Source organism: Grus americana, chromosome 2, assembly GCF_028858705.1.
Source record: "Grus americana isolate bGruAme1 chromosome 2, bGruAme1.mat, whole genome shotgun sequence".
NCBI lineage: Eukaryota > Metazoa > Chordata > Aves > Gruiformes > Gruidae > Grus > Grus americana.
Window position 1 is genome coordinate 46606939 of NC_072853.1, and position 23643 is coordinate 46630581.

General features: G+C 40.8%; 1 protein-coding gene across 1 annotated transcript in view; it reads left to right on the forward strand.

Annotated features, from left to right (window-relative positions):
* Positions 1-23643, forward strand: part of LOC129202447 (ethanolaminephosphotransferase 1-like) — a 69943-nt gene that overhangs the window by 42099 nt on the left and 4201 nt on the right. The window contains exons 7-10 of the mRNA XM_054815156.1: positions 5784-5892; positions 16563-16611; positions 18814-18994; positions 22660-22842. Of these exons, the coding sequence (XP_054671131.1) occupies positions 5784-5892; positions 16563-16611; positions 18814-18994; positions 22660-22842 (522 nt within the window). The remainder of the gene's footprint in view (positions 1-5783; positions 5893-16562; positions 16612-18813; positions 18995-22659; positions 22843-23643) is intronic.

Consider the following 23643-nt stretch of genomic DNA (forward strand, 5'->3'; position numbering starts at 1 on the left):
AGGACACTGCTGCTGAGTCAGCTCCACTGTATATAAACACAGGCAGCCCGCTCGCTGGCTCTGCCTTAGCTGTGCTGTGAAGAGAATTGCTGTTTCTCATGAAAAAATACCTCATTATAAATAGAGAAATTTGTGGGACTTATGCAGATCACATTTTTTTGCGACTTGATGACTCGTCAGAATTGGTAACCTAATTATGCTAGCTGGGCTGTAATTGGCACTCCAATTAGCTTTGATTACAGCAGACAGCCATTTATAGGAAGCTGCGGTTTGTAAACTTGAAAAATGGCTGTAACGTGTCTGAGAGATGCTTGGTCAGAGGACTGTTACGTTTGTGGATCCAGAATCAAGGAGGAGGTGTCTGCAGAGTGAAAACTCTTCCCCTCTCCCCCACCTCCAGCACAAGGAGCTATCTTGTGCTGAGTCCTCTGCGAGCAGGAAGAGATGCAGGGAGAGAAGCCTCTCTACACCATAGCATCTAAGACAATTTTCATACACTTTTGAGTGAGTGCACCTATTAGAAACCCCAAAAGTTATGGGCTGAAGAGAAGGCTAAAAAAGAAACCTTTACTATGTTCTGTGAGAAATTCTGTTGGATACATCTTGGGAAAACAAACACTTTTATTTTTGTCACAAGCCCAACCAAAGAAAGCTAATACCTGCAAATTAAGTTTCTTGGAGAAAAAAAGACAGGGCTTTCCTGAGAAATTAAAGTTTCAAGCTTCCTGCCATATGTTAAATTTCATAGACATCCTCTTGATTTTTTAAAAAAAGTCTATTTTCCTCCTGAAAATTTAGTATTCCCCTAATGAAGTAGTTCCCTAATCCTGCTGTTGCTTTTCATAAGCCACTGTAGTTGAGTTCATCATAGGGGAACAAAATATTCATTTTTCCTTAATATGATGTAGTGATACCTCTGCCTACATCTGTGCTGCCTTACACGTACACTTCATATTCTTACATAAAAGTTTAAAAGTGAAGATAAGAGCTGCATGAGAGCTGGTGTGACCCAGGCAATCCCACGCTCCTTCCCCTCATTCTCCCCAGCCAAGCGGGCAAGCGTGAAAAAAGCACGAGTAGCAAGTGTGAAAGGCAACAGAAGGCTCGCTCTGGCCCTGCCCTAGCCCTGTAAGGAGGGGATGACCAGAAATCCTCTGTACAGTCCTGCCTGCAGGTGTGTGTGCTGGGACCATGAGCCCCAGGTTTTCAGTTTAAGATGCCTTCCCAGCTGGTTCTGCCCGATGGCTTTGGATGGTCCCACCTAGGCTCTCAGGAGAACATGCTGCTTGCCTTGAAACTCTGAATAAATGAAGTATACGATGCAGGTAAACATTGTAGAACTTAACTTTTCTCCTTCCTTTCAGTCAAAACAAGGTAAGGGGTTTTTTGGATGCCATATACCAGGTTTTCTTTTGAAAAGCAGTTTACAAAACTCATGCTGAAATATGTCTCATATGGCCTTTTCCCAGGAAGTACAGTGGCAGCCAGTGTTTCAGGATCTGGCAGAGAAATCCCGAGCAATGCAAATGCACATCACACCTTTTAAAACTTCTGTCTCTTCTAGGGAACCAAAAAAAAGTCTCTATTAAGGAGAAAAATGAAGACTCAAATGTGTCATTCTTTGGCCACATTATCAGAATTCAGATTTTTTTTTATTTTAGTTAAAATAAATGACTTTTAGAGTTTTTCTGAGAGAATTTGAAATGGCTGTGGAAAGCATGGCCTCTCTTGAGAAGAAATAATATTGATTATTCTTTAGTTCCAAAGGTAGGAGCGCACTGGAATCATTGAAGTAAAAGAACCGATAGCGGTGCAGGAGTGCTGGCCAGGCCGTGGTGCCTCCTTCCAGCTGCCTCCTGAACAGCTGGACATGAAACTCAGTTCTCACTTATTTGAGGGACATCCCATAGTGCATTGATGTGAAATTTAAACAGCGGAACCTGTGGTGCACAGGCTCTTTCTGCATCAGATTGGCTTTGTTCTTAACCACTCAACTACATTCTACTCAAACCTTTCTTGGTTAATTAATCTTCCACGTGCCTTGAGCTGTTTACCTATCACATACTGCATGTCTAAATGCAAAATGACTTTTTTAAGGCATATAAAAATTATATTTATAGGCAAAATTTCCCTTTAGCTATTTATTGAAAGAAAAAATACTGAGAAAAAAATTAAAATGGAAAAATTACACATCACGCTAAAGCTAGCTCCTATTGAAAGGACTTTATGGAAATTGTCAGTTTTTACTTTTTTAAGCAAGTGTCACATTTATTTTCAGAGGAAAAAAAGTAACTTTGTATTTTAAATGACTTTGCTCTCTAGATGTTCAGTTTGAGCACGGTGTTAATGGAAAGTATTTCAACACATGAACAATTAATGCTATTGGAATATGCTAGTGAAATTGAATATTACAGTAACATTAATGTCATTTTTTGTGTAATCTTAACAAATTGAAAAGCATAGCCAGTATATTTAGAAAGAAAGATGAGAAAATGTTTGATTTTTTTCCCTGTGTAGTACATCATACAGCATACTCAATGAGTCTATGTGTAAAACAGAAATGGTAAATCATTAGGGAGAAAAAAATATATGTACATACACACTCAATCTTGAACATTTTAGTCACAATACTTAGACCTGCAGTAGTGGAAAGACATGAAAGAGATGGTGATTTTAAAAAATCAGGTATTTTAGAGAACAGTTAAAAGACTAGAAGCTAGGAGATTTTGAGGAGTTACACTGCCTTAGGGTTATATAGAATTCTCCCAATGCCACATTAAAGAAGTAATATTCTGATTTTACAGGTGGAGAAAGGTGACCACGTTGCTGTGATTTACAAAAATGTGACAAGATAGGGAGCCACTGCTCAGAAGCCAGCTGTCCTGCTGTTCAAAGGGCCTGCAAATTAACACCATATATTTCTAGATTTTTGTCTGCATTAAGTACTATTGCCTCCTCATAGATAAGGCCTTGGCAAGCCAAAAATTTGCCTGGTCTGATGCTGCAGTGAGTTGGAATCCAAGATTGTATATATCTGACACTAACTTGCTATACAATCCTTACTTGTGTTATTTAATTTGGACTTCTCATTTTACAGAAGGTTACAATTATTTTTACTTGCTAAAGACGACATTTATATCGGAAAAGTACTAAAGCCAATTGATGCCAGAGAGATGAGTAAAAAACCTGGCCATCTTTTCTTAAGTAGAACTATTCAGTTGCACTTAGGAACACTGCTTTTTTTTTCCTTTTTTTCTGAACTTTTTTTTTACCTGCAATGCCTTTAAATCAGTTTATACAGCTGATTAACATACTAAGCTTTTGTCTAATAATTTTGACAATTTTCAATTTTTCTAACATAGCTTAGCTCAAGGGACACAGCCATTTTCTCGTCCTTCTAACTTTCTAAAGGAGGTCTTTGAGACTGCGTTAGTGAAGTCGAAGTTACGAGTCCTTAAAAAACAACAGTCCAAAAATTTGAAGCCACAGAGTGTTTTTTCATACACAACATCTGTTAAATAAGAGGAGATCTCAACCTGTGAGTGCTGCATCACCAATCCCAGGGCAGGGGATTCCCCCGAGAGAGCCCGTTGCACCGATGCTCCTGTTCCTAGAGGTGTGCTGACATCTGACACTGATACTCATGACTGCACTGCCAAAAGTACTGTCAGTAATAACAGATAACACTGAAGTTCCTCTTTTATCACTTGCCAAAAATGTCTGTTCAGAATTCAACGTGCGAGGGTAAATTCAGGCTCCATCAAAGCCGGTTGGAGTTTTGCCATCACCTCTGAGGGGGCCAGGAGTCCATCCGTCATGTCTTATGGATAACATAATGCAATTTCTTCAGAAAACCAAATGTTAGGTCTGTTGTAGTCAGTTGTAAAACCCATTATACACGTCCTTCATTTAGACCAAAATTTGACTGGCTGCCTTCAGTGGCCCAAGATGTAACTGTCATACTAGTGCCTGCCCTTCTGTTGTGCTGCTTGTTCTTGCAGGGGCGATTCAACCATCCAGTTCTGCGATGCCTCATTCAAGCAAAACCCCTTAAAAGTTATGTACTGATAGGGAAAGAATCTTGAATTTAGATACAGAGAACTAAGTGAAGTTCAAATCGCTCAAATAGAGCGATGTTTAAGTGTAATAGGGAGTTTAATGGACATTAGTGTTCTGCTACTAACCTGGGATCTTAAGCAGCCTGCTATCTAGAAAAAAGATCTTCAGTGTACCTTTAAATTAATTAATTTAATTACTAGAAATTACTGGACTAGAAATGTGTTTGTTGAACTTAAAAATGAAGAAGAATGAAGAATATAGTAAAAAATGAGTATTTAAAAAACCTAAACAAAAATTAGTAAGATGTATCATATGGGTAAAACTATCTGTCATCCCAGAGTGAGAAACTGTATTGAACGGAAAAAAAAAAAGTTACTGACTGTTACCTGGGAATAGATATATGAATATACAGTCTTCTAAATGGCATTATAATTAACATACATAGTTAATAATTTAGAGCTGAATTAAATGTTTGCAGTTCGTTGTTAATTCAAGTCTAGAATAGTTCAGGAGGTTGAGACATGTAAAATAACGCACACAGCTCCTTATGAGTCATAGAATTATAGAATCACAGAATGGTTTGGGTTGGAAGGGACCTCAGAGACCATCTAGTTCCAACCCCCCTGCTGTGGGCAGGGACACCCTCCACTAGAAGTCCCACAGCAAAATGAAATAGCTGGAAACAGAGCAGCCTAGAGAAAGAGTGGAGCAGCAGTCGCAGCAGAAGGGGCTGCAGGGGGTGGGTGGCCTGGGCTAAGCCAGGAGATGTGTTTCAAGGGGAGGCTGGGGTCCCTTGAGGAGGTGGGATCAAGGGCGCAAGGACTTGGGAACTGCTGTATCACGTTCAGTATTGCACTTGCACGTTACACACCTAAAATGGGAAAACTTCAACAATTTGCGCCATGAACTGCCAGTAGGCAGTGCTGCTGTGAGCAATGCAATGGGTGTGAGGGTTATAGCTGTAGGAGCTATAGGGTTTTGATTGCATTAAGATTTCTGACCTCAGCTGGGTCACAAAATTAACTCTGACGACAAAGTAGAAACTACATTTACAACACTACTGAAACTGGTGGCATTTCAGCATGCTAACTTGCTTGTGAGTCATTTGTTTGAGTCCTTTCACTCCTAACGAAGTTTGACTACTTGTTCCTTTTTGTGTCCTGTAATGATGTTACCTGACAAACAACTTAAAAATCACAGACGACTTCAGCTCCCTCCCCTTCTTTTTATTTCTTCACATTCAATTGAATTTTTTTATTATTTCAGCTGAGCTTAGATTTTTTTTCCTCTCTCAGTTATTCTGATATGATCAGTTCAGGGGGCTGAACTGCAAAAATAAGCACATTGCTAATTCTGAAGTCTGTATGCAAATACAAGAAAGTGCATTTGCACTGGGGAGACCTGGCTTTAAGAAGAGATTTAGAAATTGGGTGTTTTGAAGAGGTATGTCAGTAATACTTACCACATGCAAACAGATGCACACATGAGCAGGGAAGTTGCTTGCTTACTATATTTCATACGTTTTAAATAATTTTGTTGGTGACCCTGGAAGTTGCTGCACCACTTAGAAGTAATTATTTTGGGATGGCAGCATAAGGTTCTGTAAAGTGGAGACGGGAGGAAAATAACAGATTTTTTTACTCTTGCATTTGTACTAAGATGATAAGCAAAATTCTGTGCCTTTAGAAGTAAAGGATTGAAAATAATTTATCCTTTTTCTATAGGTATTAATTGCAGCATATCTGCTCACCGGTGCTGTTGGTGTGGAAGTCTGGCAGAAGCCTTTCCTGTTTGGTTATTACATCACAGATGCATTAGTAATCTTGCTTATAGGTAAGTGTCCAGATCCATGGAAAACTGTACTGGTTTATAATTCTTTTGATTAGATATTTTTTATATTTCCTTAATAATTTTTTTTCCTTTTGTAAGTGTTGGCTAGTCCAAAAATACATGAATAGAAATAATTAAAAGGACTAATACCGGAAACCTTTAAAAAAGTAGGTAATTTTAGAAACAATTTTCCTCAGGGAATTACTATCTATTGCACACAAATAATACAGAAAATGTTCCTTATCTGCACGTGCAGTTCGGTGCTGCATGCTGGCTGTCTGGCTCTCAAAATCTGAGGAACTCCTCATATCACTCAGGTGAAATGTCACTCACATTTACATATATTATAAGTTTAATGTTTTGGCCTGCAGCACACTGTGCTCTGAAACATAATGGATAGAAGGAATAAAGGCATTATTTAAATAATCTTAGGAGGCACAACTGTAAATCTGAAAAGCCACATGGTTTCTAAGCTGTTCTTTAGAATTACTTTCCAAAGAGAAGTGATGCATTTTTCACACCCAGCAATAGCCTATTTGCTCACTATTTGATACTGCCAGTGTAGCTTGAAATAAGCACTGAACATTTTCCAATGGCTATAGCTAGACTGAGAACAGGACCAGTTACATTTTAATGAGTTAAAAACACGGTAGTCGTAGCTAAAAACGCATGTATGTGAAATGGCTTAGAAGGTGAAGAAATTAGCATATAGATTGTAGGGATTTTTAGATGAGCGTACAAGTGATGAGAAGAGGGCACCAAAAAAAGTGTTTGACACAGACGGTCTAGACTTACATCCCAAGAAACGTCTTCGGTTCTTGTGCCAAATGGAGGGCTTGGATATAGGTGTTCACCCAACGCTGACTCTAACTAGGAGCTGGCTGAGCAGTACGAGGGGGGACTCTTGAATCCACTGCATTGACATGTGCTCTCACCACACGTGGCTCTTTCCCATGGAGAGGTCTTGAGCAGGTACCGTCTTCAGCCTCTGCCGTGCTTCCCAGAACTCCCGGACTGGAAAGGACCCTGCGTTCAGGCTGTGCTTTCTATGAGCAGCATGTACAAGGACATGGTTGTGACGGTCCTTTGTGCTTTACCCAGAGTGTAAAGCTGACCGTGTGTGACCAAGATTGTACGGTCTTTTGTCTTGTCAGGCCTGTTTTGGGCACCCTGAGGAAAAGAAGGGAAGGAAGACCTAAAAATAGCAGTTGCCTTTTCAGCAGACAGCGAATTATTCAGCTTGGCAGAGGTGTAGCTATTAAATGTCCTCTGGTGTCTGGCAGGGCACTGGGGGATAGGGAGCGATTTGTGCTCCCGAAGGAGCACCGCAGCTCCGGGGGACGTGGACGCTGGCTCTCCCAGAAGCGGCAGGTTAGGCCTGCCTTGGCATTAGGTGCTAGCACCGGCTAGTCCATTGAACACGCTCGTTCTGTGCTACGCGCATTGCTGTTGCTTTTGTCGCTGTCGCTAAGGCACACAACAGCCCGTTCAGTGAGTACACTGATGGCTTCCCTTGTGCTTGAGAAGCCACGGATGAAGGTTTAATTCAAACTGTTCAACATAGTAGGCAGGTTTGTGGTAAGGAAGCATGGCAGTGTCATCAACTCTGCAGAAGCAAGCATCCTTTTTCATACTTTACCAAAACCAGCTGCAAAGCAAGGTTTGATGGACGATTCCATTAGCATTAGCAAGAAGTATTGCTTCTGTCTCATGTGGTACACTTGCACAAATGGATCCGTGAGCAGAGAATTGAGCAGTTCTTCCATCATTGTCCCAAGCAAAGTAGGCATAAGTAAGAGCCAAAAGATTTCTTTAAAAACATCGTCTCTCACACACTGTCCACAATGCCATTAACAGGGCAACTTTCGCAGCTTAATTATAGTTAAATATGGGTTTAAAGTATGCAGGAAATTATCTTGGTTGACTCTATGTTACAAAATTGTCACAGTGCTTAGTAAATCTCCTAAAAACAGACACTATATTTAAATATTAAAGAAGTAGAACCCTTCCATTGAGGATCATGCTGATCCAGAAAGCACTGCCATTTCACCACAGCTTTGAATCTCAGCTCAGCAATAGTGATTAAGGTGGTTATCATTAGATAACCTGTGTGCAGTGAATATGGATATATAAAGTTTCTAGAAGCATACAGTGAATTGCAGGACCCCACTGTGATTGCAGAAAAAGTATCAGTCTAACCTACACCACGGGCTGAGCAGCCAGGAAGATTAAATTATTCTCTCCCTTAGAGAGGCTGCAGCAATTGTGTCTTGCTCAGCCAGATCCATTTGTATCGGAGAGCCCACTCTCTGGCATGCTCAGTTAAATGCCTCTGTGGCTAGTTAAAACCAAAGGGATGTAGTGGGCCTCTGATGCTTTTTACGAGTTAGTTTCCCAGGACCCCGAGAGGAGCCATTAAGCCATAACTGGCTGTCCTTAACCATCTGATGGCATTTAGTAGTCACTAGTGGTCCTTCTAACAATGAACGTGTAGCTGCTCCATCAATATTTGGCAGAGGTTTTGCATGTCGTTTCGTGCTTTTAGTGTTCTGTACACAACAGTTCAGCTGCTGAGCCGTCACTTCTCTGAGAACAGCTGGGCTTTAGCTAGTACCTTCTGTAGTGGGAAGAGATCCAAATGAGATGCACAAGAGTGGAGTTTTTCAGATGTCTTTCCTGGAGTTTCTGGGAAAAAAAAAAAATAGCCCACGTATAACCTAAGGATGAACTCTGCAAAAGCACCTCCTCAGAGGAAGTTGTGGTATCACCAGGTGACACTCATTTGCTGAAAATAATGGAATTTTTATCAGGTGCCAGAACACACAAAGATATATATAAAAGTGCAGCAATACTGGTGTTTAGATTAGATGTTTTAGGAAAACCTCCCAAGACAGAGGTTTACGTATGTCCCTGGGAACTGTCTAGCACACTGTGAACACCTGTAGGAAGGCCAAGTCTTGGGCTGCTGAACAGTGACCTCGGAGGACTCCCCCATGAAGCAGAGAAACTTCTGCATAGTATTTTATGGGAATTTTTCAGCCAGCTAGCGAACAGAAACCCATAATTTTCACAGGCAGTGAATGCAATTCCATCCTGCAGCCCCGAAACACAGACCAAACAAACGAAGGTGGCCATTCTGCTGTTTCCAGAGTGTCTTATCATGGCTTCTAGACAGAAGTGCCTTTTCACTCCTAGCATGAAAGTAGGAGACCTTTCTAAAGTTATGTGCTCAGCTGGAATGAATTACTTTTGCTCTCAGCCCGGCTCTTGTGGGTGACACTCCAAAAGCTCTCTTGGGATTTAACCGCAATTGTCCCATAGCATTTTCTACCTAACTAGGGTCCCTTCAAAGGGCAGCTCTGGGAGTGAGAGCTATCATTTATTTTCACCCTTCCAGGATGCCCCAAACGTCTAGCATTCCCTGTCACTGTGCTATCACGTCGAGAGCAATATAAAACATTTACAAAAAGCATTTTAAAACAGTCAATTCCCCACATAAAGTCTAGTACCACAAATGATGCTATAGACTTCATAAGAAGATTTTCACTGACAGGTAAACATCACTGGTTCAGGGAGCACCATTACTAATTGATGATGGTTTCTGTCTCACATTGCAATTAAATGACCTTTAATAAGTTCATGGTTTGAATGAAGCATTTCCCGTTCTTGGGACATTCATACTTGCTCTCTCTCAGATTGATTTTGTAATGTCTAATAAAATTTGAGTTCAGGCTGCAATCCTCTCTTCGCTGGAGACATTTATATGTCTGTTTTCCTCTACCTGACTATTCATTTCCATGCAACTTACAGGAAATCTCTTTCAATCTATTTGTTCAGAATTGACCAGAGGGCTCAGAAGTTACGGTGGGATGTACAAAAACAGGCAAAGTGTTATCATATCAACTTCATTCCCTAGGAAGCCAGGTTGGAAAAATGACTCCTGGATGCACAGAAAGCTTCCTGCTCCTCCTCAGTATTACTTACAACCACAAGAAAAGGCTTTGTGGTTAGAGGACCACTAAAGCATGGAGTGGATGTGCTGTACTTCATCGGTGTGTGGCACATGGGGCAGACAGTTCCGTAATCCAGACGTGGTGGCATACTTAGAGTCCGCTCTATCTGGTCAGCAGTGCCCAGATCTGGCTACTGAGGCCTGTGGCAAAGCTGAGAGAAATTTTCAAAGTACAGGTTTGAACATGAAATGTGAATGGAGTACTAACATCTGTCAGAGATCTGAAACTTGAACTTTCTTTCAGAGATGGGGCCAAAGCATGCAGAATTTTTTCCTATGAGGTATATTGGATTGAGTTCTGTGTTGGCTTTTTCAGAGTGCGTGTTCCTTGAGGTTCACTCCTTCTCTGAGCTATTAAAGTATATAAAACGGGGAATAAATACATATATGAAAATATAATAGCAGCAAAAAACTAATGATGAGACCAAGCCACAACATTTGAAATGTGCCAAGCATTTGAATTCTGTCATAGTGGGAAGGCACAGTTATCCATCTAAAACACTGCCTTGTCCTTAAACTGTGTCCTGTATCCTGTGTATCAAAGGAGGACACAGAAGTCCACACAATGGGTAATTGTACAACGGTCTGCCCTTTTTTCAGTGTCACAAAATGTTTAGAAGGCCATGATCAAACAGCAATGCTCCGACATTCACATTTCTTTGGTTAAGAATAATTATTTTTTTTGTCCCTATCAGTGTTAATGTAGAAATGAACCCATAATTTTATGTGTTTGAATATCTCTGGAAGTCCTTAAGCCTAATCCTTAGCAGGACATTTATGTCCTATAAATCCATTCAGCTTATCTGTATCACAGCAGACGGGCAGGTTTCTTTTGGCTGGAGCAATCTGAACGTGGTCCTCAACCTCTGCTCCAGGGACCAGCTGCTGCGTGAGGCATCCTGCTCTCTCAGACTGGTCTTGGGAAACTTGTGATCCTGTGAGCCTCCATAGCAAGATCTCAAGGGTTTTTTCACAGCAATGCAAAGCAGCAATCACAAAGTCAATGTAAGTGCATTTTTGACAGTGGAAGGAATTTTTCTTTTTCTTATTTTACATATATTACTTATAAACAGTTTCTGCCTCGTATGGATAAGTCATTCTGTAGCGATTTCCTATAGTTCCCATTGCAAAGCGGCTGATGGTTCTGCCTGACTGATGGGCAGTTGAATGATGAAACATTAAGTGATACGTTTTCAAAATGTTATCACTCCAACAGGCCTTGACTAGCCTTGTTTGAAAAGCGTGCTTAACATGAGTTGGCTTCTACATGTCTGTCACCAATTTAACATTTATTAAAGCATTGTTGTGACAGACTGTATGAGACTTTGTTGAAGTAAAGGGTGTGAAATACTCACCTGTCACTCAAGATATATATAAGAAGCAGCTGAGTTCATGTTTGGAGTAACTCCTCTGAACCAGTCAGAACAATAACCCAAAAAACCAGAGCGCTGAAGGCCAGAGGCAGAGCAGTGTCATGGGATGCTAATCACTAGTGGGAGCGGGTTCGGTGGTGTTGGCTCTGAGGAGTCACGTCACGGGTGGCGGGAGCCCCAGAAGAAAGTCAAACAAGGGTCCTCACCTGGCAGGGTCCTTCTTGGAAGCCAGCCTGGGCTTTGCACATAAAGGAACCGTTTCTCTGGCACTCGATTCTTGCTGTGCCCAGAAACAGAGAATGATGTGGACATGCTGTGTGAACAGGAGTACATCAAAGAAGTATCTACATCTGTAAACTAATTTCTCAGTCTATAATAAATCTCTCCAAATGCTAATTGTTAGCCTACAGCTCAGTTCGAGAGAGATAAATGCAGTGTGTACTTCCTTAGACACTGAAAATAAGGTGTAAAATCAACAAGCATGATATACGCATCCCTTTACAATCTTTATACTCAAGATATATCTTAGATGCTAAACGTCCAAAACAGATCAACTTTGTGCATGAAGACAGCGCTCATGTTTGCACTGTGCTCTTAATCCCTGTAAAATCATTTCATACTGAGTAGATCTGTTTGGATGTATTTTTCATCTGTCCTTAAATTGCTTAATGTATTCAGATTTTACCAGCTTAATTAAGTCTAAAAATTACATACTCATTTTCTAAGCTTTTTTTTTTCATTACTAAGTGGTTCTAAGTTTGCCATTTTATATAATAATAAAATGTAATTTTAGAGTTAATGGACAGCTCAATATGCAATTATCTGTTTGCACAACCCATTAAAAGAGTTGTCTTAAGACACGCCTGAGAAAATCACACTTCCATAAAAAGCTGCTGTTTCAGTTACAAGTGCTTCCAAATGTTCACCTTTTGATGAAGCTTGCTTTCAGACACTGATCAGTGTGCTAAGCATTCACTGTGTTAAGATCATGTGTCCAGCTGCTCTAAATGTGGAATAAATTTGGAAAAAACAGGGAAAAAGTACGTAAAGATTTTTTTTCCAAGCTAATACTGAGGCCTAAATATTTTTAATCTTAATGTTTTTGTCTAGTGGCTGAGAAAGATAAATGATGTATTTGACATCTTTAAAGCAAGCATTGACTGTGGTGAATTATTAACCTGGAGACAGAAAGGCCAAGCAGTACACTGAAGGACATGTGGATGTGTGGATGGTTGAAGAGTAAGAGAGAAGGGTGATCATATATCACTTGTAGGCTGAAAGGCAACTACAACTGCCTGATGTTAAAGAATTGATTTTTACTGAGCTCACCTTCTGTAACATGCCCAGGAGAAGGCCCCTTCCTTGCCTCCCAAATGGGAGGATGTTTCACTGCTCCTTTTTTTGTGAGGGAGGAGTGCAGGGGGATGGAAGGGTACTTGCCTGACCAAATTCCCGCAATTTCCAGTGCAGTCTTCACCTAAAATTACATCCCTGTGTTGCACCGTCTTATTTTTTGAACTTGTAACTATCAGGAAGAGCCTATTCTTAACAAATAATTTTTCAATGCTTTTCTTAGGATGGTTCACTTGTCGGGAACTTACCAATAAATGTGATTTATGATAGCAAAGGTAAGGAGAAGATAAACAGCCAAGATAAACATTGCCCTTCCTTTGAAGCAGTATAATTAGTTAAAAAATAGTGGTTTAGGTGTCTTGGCTACCTACTTGGAGTCGTTTATTTAGAGGTGTTTACAGCGTGTGAAGTTTGGTGGCTACCTGCAGCAGTAGGCTTTTCAGCTTTGTCTGAATGCCAGCGTGGGGGTCTGCTGTTGGTTTCCAAAATAGCGTTTTCCAGAACTGACAGTAGCATCAGCAGTTTGTTTCTGGCCATACCCTCTCTTTCTCTACAACAAGCAAGTCTGCATTTTGCAGAAATGCCTAAATTAACTCAGGTACAGTGGCCACACTAAGTAACTGCAGTGTGTCACAGAAACATAACCTGGCCGTCTGCAGGTCTTCAGTAGTCTTTAAGGCATGGTTTAAGATGCCCTCACATAAATAAATCTAAACATATTACTGTTGGTCTAGACTAACATAGAGGACAAATGTACCATGGTATCCATCACTTGCTAGCTTTTTTTTTTTTTTTTTGAAATTCACTCAGCAATATCACACAAGTAACATCTTAGAGTTTTGGAACTGAATTTGAAAGCACCAAATGAAATCTAAAGTTGTCACTAGAATTCATGGGAATTTCTTTTTGGTCTCTTTGACAGACGTGTATATAAATATATATATGCATGTGTATATGTATCTATGTGTTTATTTATGTGCGTGTGTGTGTATATATATATGGAAAACAAAACATACCATTATTTCTGATGTGTCTCTAATCCTGAATTCTTGAATGCATTGTTTATTGTTTGGTTGGTTTTTAATATGGACAAACTAATTCCTGATAAAGAGCTTTGCAAATGCTTATTTCTCTGAAAAGGGAGTCAAGATAGTGCAAGGCAGAGGACTGACCATAGGATTGTACCTAAATCCGAGGATTTGGGCTTGATACCTTCAGCCTAGCGTGATACAAGAATTCCCTGTGTGTATCTGTGCCACCCATCTGTGCTTTAGAATTTCTGCCTTTAATACAGTCCTGTGGTCTTAGAGTTGGGTCTCAGAATTTAAATCAGCTGGAAAATGGGGGGAAATATTAAAGGAGAGTATTAAAACCACTGGAACAGCAGTAATACTTCCAATAAACACTTGAGGAGCTCTATTTTCTGTAATGTGCTAAAAACATCTAATACACTAAACTTTTTTATGATTTTAAAGTAAAATATGTGCTTTTAGGACATTTTAAAAAAAAAAAAAAAAGCTCCATCATCATCACTTGGGCAGTGCCTGGGTGGCTGAGTGCCAGAGAGACAGCAGTGGGTTTGCTTTCCAGGCTGCACCTTTTGTTCCCCAGCCCAGCAGGGAATGGCAGCAATGCGGAAGCAGCAGTTTGGCTCCTGGGCACAAAGGGATCCTTAATGCCAATTAAAAAGCAGATTTAATGAGTACCAAAAGCAGCCCCCAAGCCAGGCCTCCTTAGCTAAAAAAAAAAAAAAAAAAAAAAATGGGGAAAGCAACATGTTGTAGGAAATGATGGAATTTTGAAAATCCCATAAGGAACAGGGGAACACCCTTTGTCTTCCCTACCGCATCCTCAGCTCTCACTCTGCTAAAAGGGAAGCTGTGTACAAATACAGAGGAGTAACTGGTGTAACTGCCCCGTTCGGAAAGTGGCTTTTAGCTAGCTGGGGGACTGTTTGTGGTCAGTGTGTTATTTCTAACTGAAATGGCACTTCATAAAAATAACAAATTGTTGGCAACCATTGCTCTTTGAATTCTATTTCTAGTTCTAGTCTCTATTTCTGTTCCTCCCGGTTGCTTTTCTCCTAACAAATCAAACTTCAGGATTGCAGCAGGAAATTTAGATTTAACCTCAAGAGTCAATGTTTTGTCTCATGTCTGCTCTAATGTGATACAGATGTTGGAACTGCTGTACGTAACTCAAGATTTTATTGAACTAGCCCTCCCTGCCTAATAGAAAACATAGCTAACTGGAGTGCACATTAAACACGGATCATTCTGAAGGCACTAAGCTTGCAAATTTTAGAAATATATTTACAGAATATTTGGGATATTACTTCAATTGCATATCCTTCAGCTGTTTGATACAGAGTTCCTGCCATGGTAAAGAAGCAGAACTCTTTATCTTACTTGTTTTAAAAAGCAAAACCAAGAAGTAAACCTGAAATTATTTACAAGCTGGATATTCTTTTCTTCCAATTCTTTGTTTCCTCCTCTTTAGAAGATAACCAGAAAGACTGGAGAAATAGATTATCTATTGCATCCTGTTTTACTGCTTCTGTTTTCCAACAATCCTGATCTCCACTATTCCTGCTTTTTTTAGTTTTCCTTCTCTTGAGTTGTCACTCTGGCCAGAGTGTGCTAAACACTTGGGTATGTCTTTGATGAGGACTGAACCATAAACACTGACATTTCTTGAGAGTTTGCTATGCCACATTAGCCCCAGTACAAAGTAATCTGAAATCAGTTCCTTCCTCTTTTCATTCTTAGTTTTCCTTATTTCTAATAATGAGATAAAAGTTTGCTACTTTTCTGTACAAACAGTGCACTGTGCTTCTTAAATGAGGTTCTTTTTGAAGGTAAAACCAGAAGGTTTACACCATCAGACTGCTGTTCTTGCCCATAACAAAATAGGAATTATATATGAATTTACATGCTGTAAACAACCCAAAGAAATAGGTTACCCAGAGCAATCTCCAAGCAGCAAACAGAGCAGGGAAAAAACCCAAACCCAAACCAAACTCTGCAGGGAAACACATAGAAAATGAGTGTCACAGATTAAAAAAGGATTATATATATTTTCACCAGTTAGGCTGTTGCTGTTTTGTTTAAACCTTGAACTTCCATTTCTTGCTGGAGATCTTCTTTGACCCCTGGGTGGACCATTGTATTTTGGATGTGGGTGTTAGACGGGGTACAATCGGGTCTTCAGGCAGCTCTGGGGCTGCTGGCAGCTGTGTTGTAATAGCAGCAGCAATGCAGAGAGACACAGCGTTAGCAAAGGCGAATTCCTTGTCCTTTGTGGGTTAAAGCTGAGCGTCAGAAAGGTCACAGCTGTATTAAAAAAAAAAAAGAAGTAAAAATCTCACTCATTCAAATGATGTCCATAGCATGAAAATTAATTAATTCCAGCCATTCTATCAGCAAAGCAGATCATTAGCTGGACCTTAGTATATTGAACTATAAACCTGTTATTTCCCCAGTAATGTGGGCAGCACTGTTTGAGGTTAATTGTCTTTATATATTCCATTGCAAAGCTTTTGGCGTCAGACTTGGGGGTTTTTTTCTACATAAACAGAAAGCAGCTCATGCAAAAATGGGGTCATGATCTTTTTTGGGTCCAGTAGAGAAACCTGTATGGCAAATAACTGATCCTACCTGCTAACTACATCATCCTTTTTAAAAATCTTCCTGGCCTTCTCACTCATTAACACAAGAAAATCTGTATCAGCACCTATTTCTAGCAGCTAAGTTTTGGAAAAATAAGGGAGGTTTTATTATTGCCTAAAGCCTCCAAACTCAGTTCATATCCTGTCATGAGTACAGAAATACCGAGTAATTTTTAAAATAGCACACTAGGTCTGTTATGAGAAAGCTCTGAGCTCATCAGTGTAGCTGGACTGTAAATCATTACATATGAATCTTTTTCTCTTCCAGGCTTCAGTTTATTTCTTTCATTTCCACAAACACTATACAACATTCACAGGTAAGTTAATTAACATTAAATAAGTTCTATCCTTTCCCATTTAATTCTGTACATTTAATGTTTTTTTCACTTAAGAAATAAATGTAACGCTTGAAGTAGCCTAGCTTCTTTCAGCCAGATACTGTCGTGATAGTGTAGTAAAAGGTTTTTCTGATCAATTTTGAGAATCTGACTGGTTTCTTTTCCATGTTTGTAACTCCTCTCCTCTTCCTTTCACTTGCCGTTCTCCAGGCAGTCTCACACTGCTCTTGCATAGTAAACCAGCAAAAGCTCTGTAGTTACAAACACTGCATTTTATTTGCACTCAAATGTGATTTGTAACTTCTACCGGTGCTAGGTAAAATGCTGTAGCTGATCATCCTGCACTCCATGAAGTACTTCATTGTCTTCCAGATCCTTCTGTAAAACTTCTCTGTGTGAAGTCTGCAGATAATTGCCATCAGATACAGGCTAGGCAGGTGGCAAGCTGTGATTACATCTAAGAGTTGGCTTGCTGCACCTAGGAATTTTATAGACGGTTAGTTTGTAGTCCAATGGCCTATTTTTATTAATGCTGCCTGCCTTCCTCCAGTATTTGCTAGCTCATTTCACTCATCTGTCACATCAGGTCTCTCGATCCTAAGTGTCCTGGAGGAGGGACTGTCACTGCCTGTCTTCAGGAATTAGTGGAAATTAATATTAACATTTAAATTTTGGAGAGACTATAAGACAATAACACATTGCTCCTACACAGCCCTCTTCATGTCGTAGTACTCAGTGTAGTTAATAAAAGCACGACTAGCCCCGAGTTTGGGGCAGGAAGAGTGGAGAGTCAGGAGATGTGGGGCAGGAAAGGCTGAGGACCTGCAGAAAGGCTGGGCTTTGGGGCAGGGTGCTGGGAGCAGCACAGGGAGGGGGCTGGGGACCAGTGGTGCAAGGGACTTCCGTTCGGGGAAGACTGGGAGAAGGAGGTCAGCACCTTGGGCATGTCAGTCCCTGGCCGTAGCACCATTTGCCCTGATGCAAAGGCAGTTTTTGCTGCCTTTCCTCTCATGCCAGGGCTTTTGTTTAGTGTTTTTCCTTTTCAAGTCATCATTCGACATCATAGTTTCTCTCAGGCCTTCCGGTGGGTTTATCATTCCTCTGAACGGAAGAGCACAGTAATTTTACACATCCAGTCAGGGTTGCTTGAAGGATGCACACACAAGCTATTTGGTGATGAGGGATTTGAGTTTTACAGTCGCCTCCTCTCTTTCTTCATCCTGCTGCCTGTTCTCAGTTGCTGTATTATTAGAAGAATATTCTTTTTTGGAATGAGAAAGATACTTATTGGATTTTTGTCTAACTGTTTCTATAAATACAAATGTTCGGAGATTTTTAAACAGGACATTTCCCAGTACACTTCAAACATAGAATTGCTCTCCTGAACTATTGGTATAAAGAAATGGTTTAATGGTAGTGAACTTTAGTAAATTAAACCTCCTACTTCTTTTATAACCTCTCAATGAGTTCTGCCTGATGAAAGATGCAAGATAGATGCCAAAGCTATTGATCTTACAGTTAGTTACCTTTTTCCTAGCTAACAGAAAATACAGTCATTTACTACCTTTAATAGTACTACTTTTAAAAGTTTAAAATATCAAGCAAACACAATACATCAGTAATTTTCCTCTACTCTAGCAAAAAAAAAGCTTCATCTTTAGGCTGTACTTTGGCAACGGTACAGGATTTTCTAGCAGCATCACCTCTAGACCTAAACAACAGCAATGCCTGCCGGCCATCTGCTTGACTCTGTTGCCACTGAAAATATGGGGCGCATTGGCTGAAGTCACTTCATGTCTCCTGTCAGAAGTTTTACCTTCTAAAAAATACATATTTTGTATTCACAGCGAGCCTGCATGCTGTGCATTTGGATGACAACTACAACAGAGTACTGCAGCTCACTGTGTGTAAGCTTAGTGCTCCATTGCCAGGCAACGATGAGCGGGTGAAGCTGACCAGAAGCTATGTGAACAAACCAGTGTAATTTTATCCCAGAAATAAATGTTACTTGGGTATCCTACAATTTCTCATTAAAATGTCTGGGTATCTGGCACATTTGCACAGGTAGTTGTGTTGCACAGTGAACTCTTGGGCGGAGTTTAGGCTAGAGTTTGAAGTCGCTGTGCAGAAACAGAACGGATAGATTTTCTCACTCCGTGAAATCATTGTATTTATTTACAGAGCACATTTAAAGAAAACACTGAAGAATGATTCTTTGTATGAAGGACTCCTACCTCTTGTGTCACCTCTGTTGCTGTTCATTCTTCTTACAGTCTGGGTGGTTTTATCTCCAGGCAACATATTAGCAAAGCAACCAAGATTGTTTTTATGGATGGTTGGGGTTACTTTCTCAAACGTTATTGTAAGTATGTTTGTGGTGGTGGTATTATTTAGTGAGAGCTTTATATTTCTATGTGAACAAACAGAAGGGAACAGAAACTGTAGTAAAAACTCAGCAAAATCACACTGCTGGTCTACCTCTGTGTTACTTTCTCTCGTGTAAAAATACACCACAGCACTTGTCAGTACTAGGGACACTTATGGTACCGCAATAGCTACTCTACCACAGCATAATGTTTTTATGAGCGTTCTTTTTTTTTCAGGGTTTTGTGAACAGCCCTGGGGAGGTCTTACTTCCAGAAATAGAACAGATATTCCCCAACACACAGGCAGAACTGAGGACTAGTCTAAAGTAATAGAACGCTCAACACAAGCACCAGTTTACCAGCAAGAGTAGAGTGGTTGTAACCTTTCCCTGCTGTTGTGCCCATTACTGTGGTGCGTGCATTCCTGTATCCCGCAGTTCAGCTGATCCCACATTTTCCCTTCACTGTTCGGAATAAGGCCGGACCCCTGACAGAATTTTTTAGGGAAAGATGTGAAGACATGCAGGGACCTTGCAATGGCTCTCTGCCTACAGGTTAGTTTCTTCTATACCACGTCGTCGTGACCAATTTCCCCCTTCTAATGCCTGTGAGGCAACATAAACCTTGGTGAAGTAATAACAAGGGCCGTCAGACAGTAATGCTGAACACTGCAGTTAGCCCAGGGCTTGCTTCTCTGGAGAAGGGCCTTCGCCTCTCTTTGTGCCAGGAGAAAGGCAAGGGAGCTGCAGCCAAGTAGAAAGGTGTTCCTCCAGTTAATGCTGCAGTACCCTGAAGGATAGTGACTAGCGTCGTTTTAGGAAGATAGTCTCCAACACCATCTAAGATCATGTCACTGAGCAATGCTATATCCGATTTAAAAAGTGAAAGTCTCGAAGCGCTTTGCATTATGAGAGAGATCTTTGCAGGATTTTAAAAGAGAAAGCATAACCCTGCTGGAAATTTGTATTCAGGAAAGGAAAAGAAGTCATAATTGTGATGCTTGTTAGATGGATCCTATAAATGTACGTTTCTGAGAGTCACAAATCGCAGTTCCATTGTAAGGACTTGATCTCACAAAAGTTAGGTTATTTTCAGACATTCGATTTTTTTTTGTATGCATTTTTCATTATCTAATCTACCCCTTTTTCTTAAGAGAACAGTGTAGATTCCTAAATGAGAAATACAATTATTTCATACCAGTAGGGAAAGTGCTTTCAGAGTTTGGCAGACGCCGGGTGCTGCACATACATCTTAACCAACCGAAAGCAATTATGGTAGGATGCTTGCAGAAGAAAAATAGTATGGCAAACCAGAAGTTTCTTTCTAGACTGCAGTTTATTAGACATCGAGTGCAATGCATTTTCTTCAGGACTTGTTTTTTCTACTGCATTGTTAGAGGCCCACATGAATTAAAAATGTATGCACATTAGTTGAAATTTTTAACATTTTAAAAGCAGGCATTAAAAATGTATGGCTGTTAGTTAGGATTTATAACATTTTAAAAGTGAAAAACAAGCCTGTATTTCCTTTCATCTCCTCTGGTCCTTTATACACAAGTTTCCTCCAGCATCAGCGTAAGGCTTGTCATGGCAATGCTTGTCTTCTCCATGATAGTCTGACACACAGGGTTTCCATTAGCTGTTCTGTAGGCCACAAACTGCAGCCCGTGTTTCTCTACCTGCCACTGTCTTGAACTTCTCCTGCTTTTGACAACACATTTAGCTGCCCAGCAGATCCCTTGGGCTAAACGCCTGGTCTCAGACCCGGCCTCGTGGCCGAGTGACGTCAGGATGAGTAGGGAAGCTACTCACCCTCCAGGGAGCGGGCAGAAAGATGGGCCATTTCCAGCATTTTTGGCTAAACTAGGGAAAAAAGGCCTCTGAGGCCTAAAAAAGGAAGCTGCTTACCCGTGAGAGGAGGACTTCTTTTCCCAGTCCCCACGGCCGGCAGCAGGACTGCCTATGGGTTGACCACCCTTCTTGCCGAGAAGCAAGGAGTGCAGTGGCCGACGTGGTGGCTGGTTGGCGAGCAGGGGCAGCTCAGACTTTGGAGATGCTTCGTGAGGAACCTCCCAGGGCAGATGGTAAGAGAGAAGACGCTAAGGACGTACCCAGGGGTACAAACTACAGCTGTTGAGGTTTACATTCAGGAGGACCAGGGTAGCATTGCAAGGCATAGGCGAGGGAAATGGAAAAGCACGGGGTGTAGTCCCATTGCCTCACCTTTTCTCTCCAGACTGCAGCGTTTTCCTCTCCTAATGCTGGTTTTGCCTCACTCATAGTGTGTCAGTGCTTCAGGACCAGGGGGAATAAGGAATGGAGGGAGGAGTGCAGAGCATAGTCCATTTTGCAGTCCTGTGATACACTGAAGGTGAATTGCTCCAAATATTAATAAGCAATCTTTACGAAAAATCGAGCGCTGTACTTCAACCTGGTGTAATAATGGTTTAAAACAATGTGAAATCCAACCTCCGGACAGGTGCAATTATTCAGCTGGAAAAATTATAGCATATAGATTGCTTTAGCAATTTCTGATACATACTGGAATGAGTCCCAAAGGACTCATAAAACTAGTGTTATTTAAAACATTCATAATCAATAGTGATAATGCATTGTAAGCAAAAATATTTACATTAGATACAAATGCTTACTTCTTGCATTATTGAAAGTTAATTATTTTTTCATAGTTTTTGCATTCTTCAGCCTCCACAGCACAGATAGTAAAGCCAGTACTGCCACTGTCATAGGATTTCAAGCACTGCACAGGGAATGAATTTTTCATTTTTCTACTGTTTTCAGGACACATAAAATCTATTTTTAACCACATTTAAAATTTGAGTGAAACTTAAATCAGTAAAATATTTCAGATGTGCCTATATTACCTTTTTTTTTTAAAGGGCATGGTGTATATGAGACACATTTCTTAAGGAGTCTAAACCAGGTAAAACACTTAGGTGTCCTTAACTGGTTTTAAAAATCAGAACTTCAAGTGAGTTCATCTCACTGTGTTTCAAGAACTCAGTAAAACTAAGCTAACTGCTTTCAGTTAAACCATGCATCATATATTCATTTTTTTCTGCCATCCTGAGTAGGATCCCTTTCTCTGGGCCCCCTGCTACATCTCTGGGGAGTCCACTGCCATGATCAAGCCAAGAAAATGGTGTTTTAGTACATGAAGGAGTGCTAGGAAAGAAAAACAGGATTTGAAAGTGGCATATATTACCTTCCCTCCCTTCTATACAATGAGCCAGGATATATTTCTGTCACACCATGTGATTAAATACCAGTACGCTCTCCCAGTGATTAAGTGGTGGCACATTTGATTTGGGATCACAACTTTGCGAGCCTGTGTGAAAGCATGAGGTGTTGGGCAAACTCCCCTTCTGTGAAGATGTCCTTTGGCTTATAAAGTGTGTCAAAACACTGTCTCCAGAAAAGAAGTGTATATTTTAAATTACTTGTAATAAAGTCCTTTAAGACTCACAGACAATGAGGCGGAAAGGTGTATCTGTAGTAGTCTTCTCACCAGAAACAAGCCCCATTTTGAACTCTAGCCTTGTTTTCCCCTCATCAAAAGCAACGCACAGAGAAAATAGACGTACTTTTGCTTGGACCTCCAGGCTGACCCAGCACTTCTCACCTGGTGCCTTTTGCTTCGACAGTGCAAGGTGATCATCTGCCAGATGAGCAGCACCCGGCCGGAGCTTTTCCACTGGTTCCTCTTCCCGCTGGCACTGGTGGTCTACGCAGCCATCTCCGGGCTGCTGGGCTGGACGGAAGAAGCAGTGCTGGCCGTGTTCACCGCGCTGGTCACGGCCGCCCATGTGCACTACGGGGTCTGCGTGGTGAGTGGCACCTCCAAAGTGGCCACGGGAGAGCTGCACTGGGGTGGGGAGGAAGATGGGCTCTGGGAACGGTTTCTGCGCTGTCTAGTTGGGGCAGTGTCCAGGAGTCTGAGTGTTCTGGTTTTGGTTTGTTTGGTTTTTTTTTCTTTCCTGTGTATTGTTTTGTTTAGTCTAAAGTTTTAAACGAAAAAAAGTTTACTGCAGGCACATGCAGCAACTTCAGTGACTTGAATTGTTCCAATGCAGCCGACTGGTATCGGCTTTACACCCATCACAATCAGAACATGTATGGACTGTGTTTAGGTAGCAGTTGATGCATGTGGCATGAGTTCTCCCACCCCTTTTCCCTTTCTTCTTCCTGAGGTTACTTGACTGAAAAAGATAAGAAGGTAAAATGCAAAGTAAAATGAATAGAATTCATAAAATAAGGTTAACTTTGCTTTGAATCTGCACGCAAAATAGCTGTCACAATTTCTAATCTTGTCTTGGCCCCCTATTAGCGTCTCTCAAGCTGGAGACACAAATGGTTTTCCAGTTCATTCAGTCTTGCCAGTGCATTTTTGTCATTTATTGTCATCTAAATTACTGCTTAAATTAATTTTCCTCAGTTAATGCACTCTTTGCTAAAGAGCATTGGCGAATAATCTTTAGGAAAGTGCCTTGATGGGGGTTTGCTTTCAGATGAAACACCTTGCACGGCAAAGATCTCATTTCACAGGGAGTTGATCCGCATTCATTTATTTAAGGTACACCGTTGGGATGTAAGGATGTTTCTTCCTGCCTTTGAAAGAGACTTTTTGC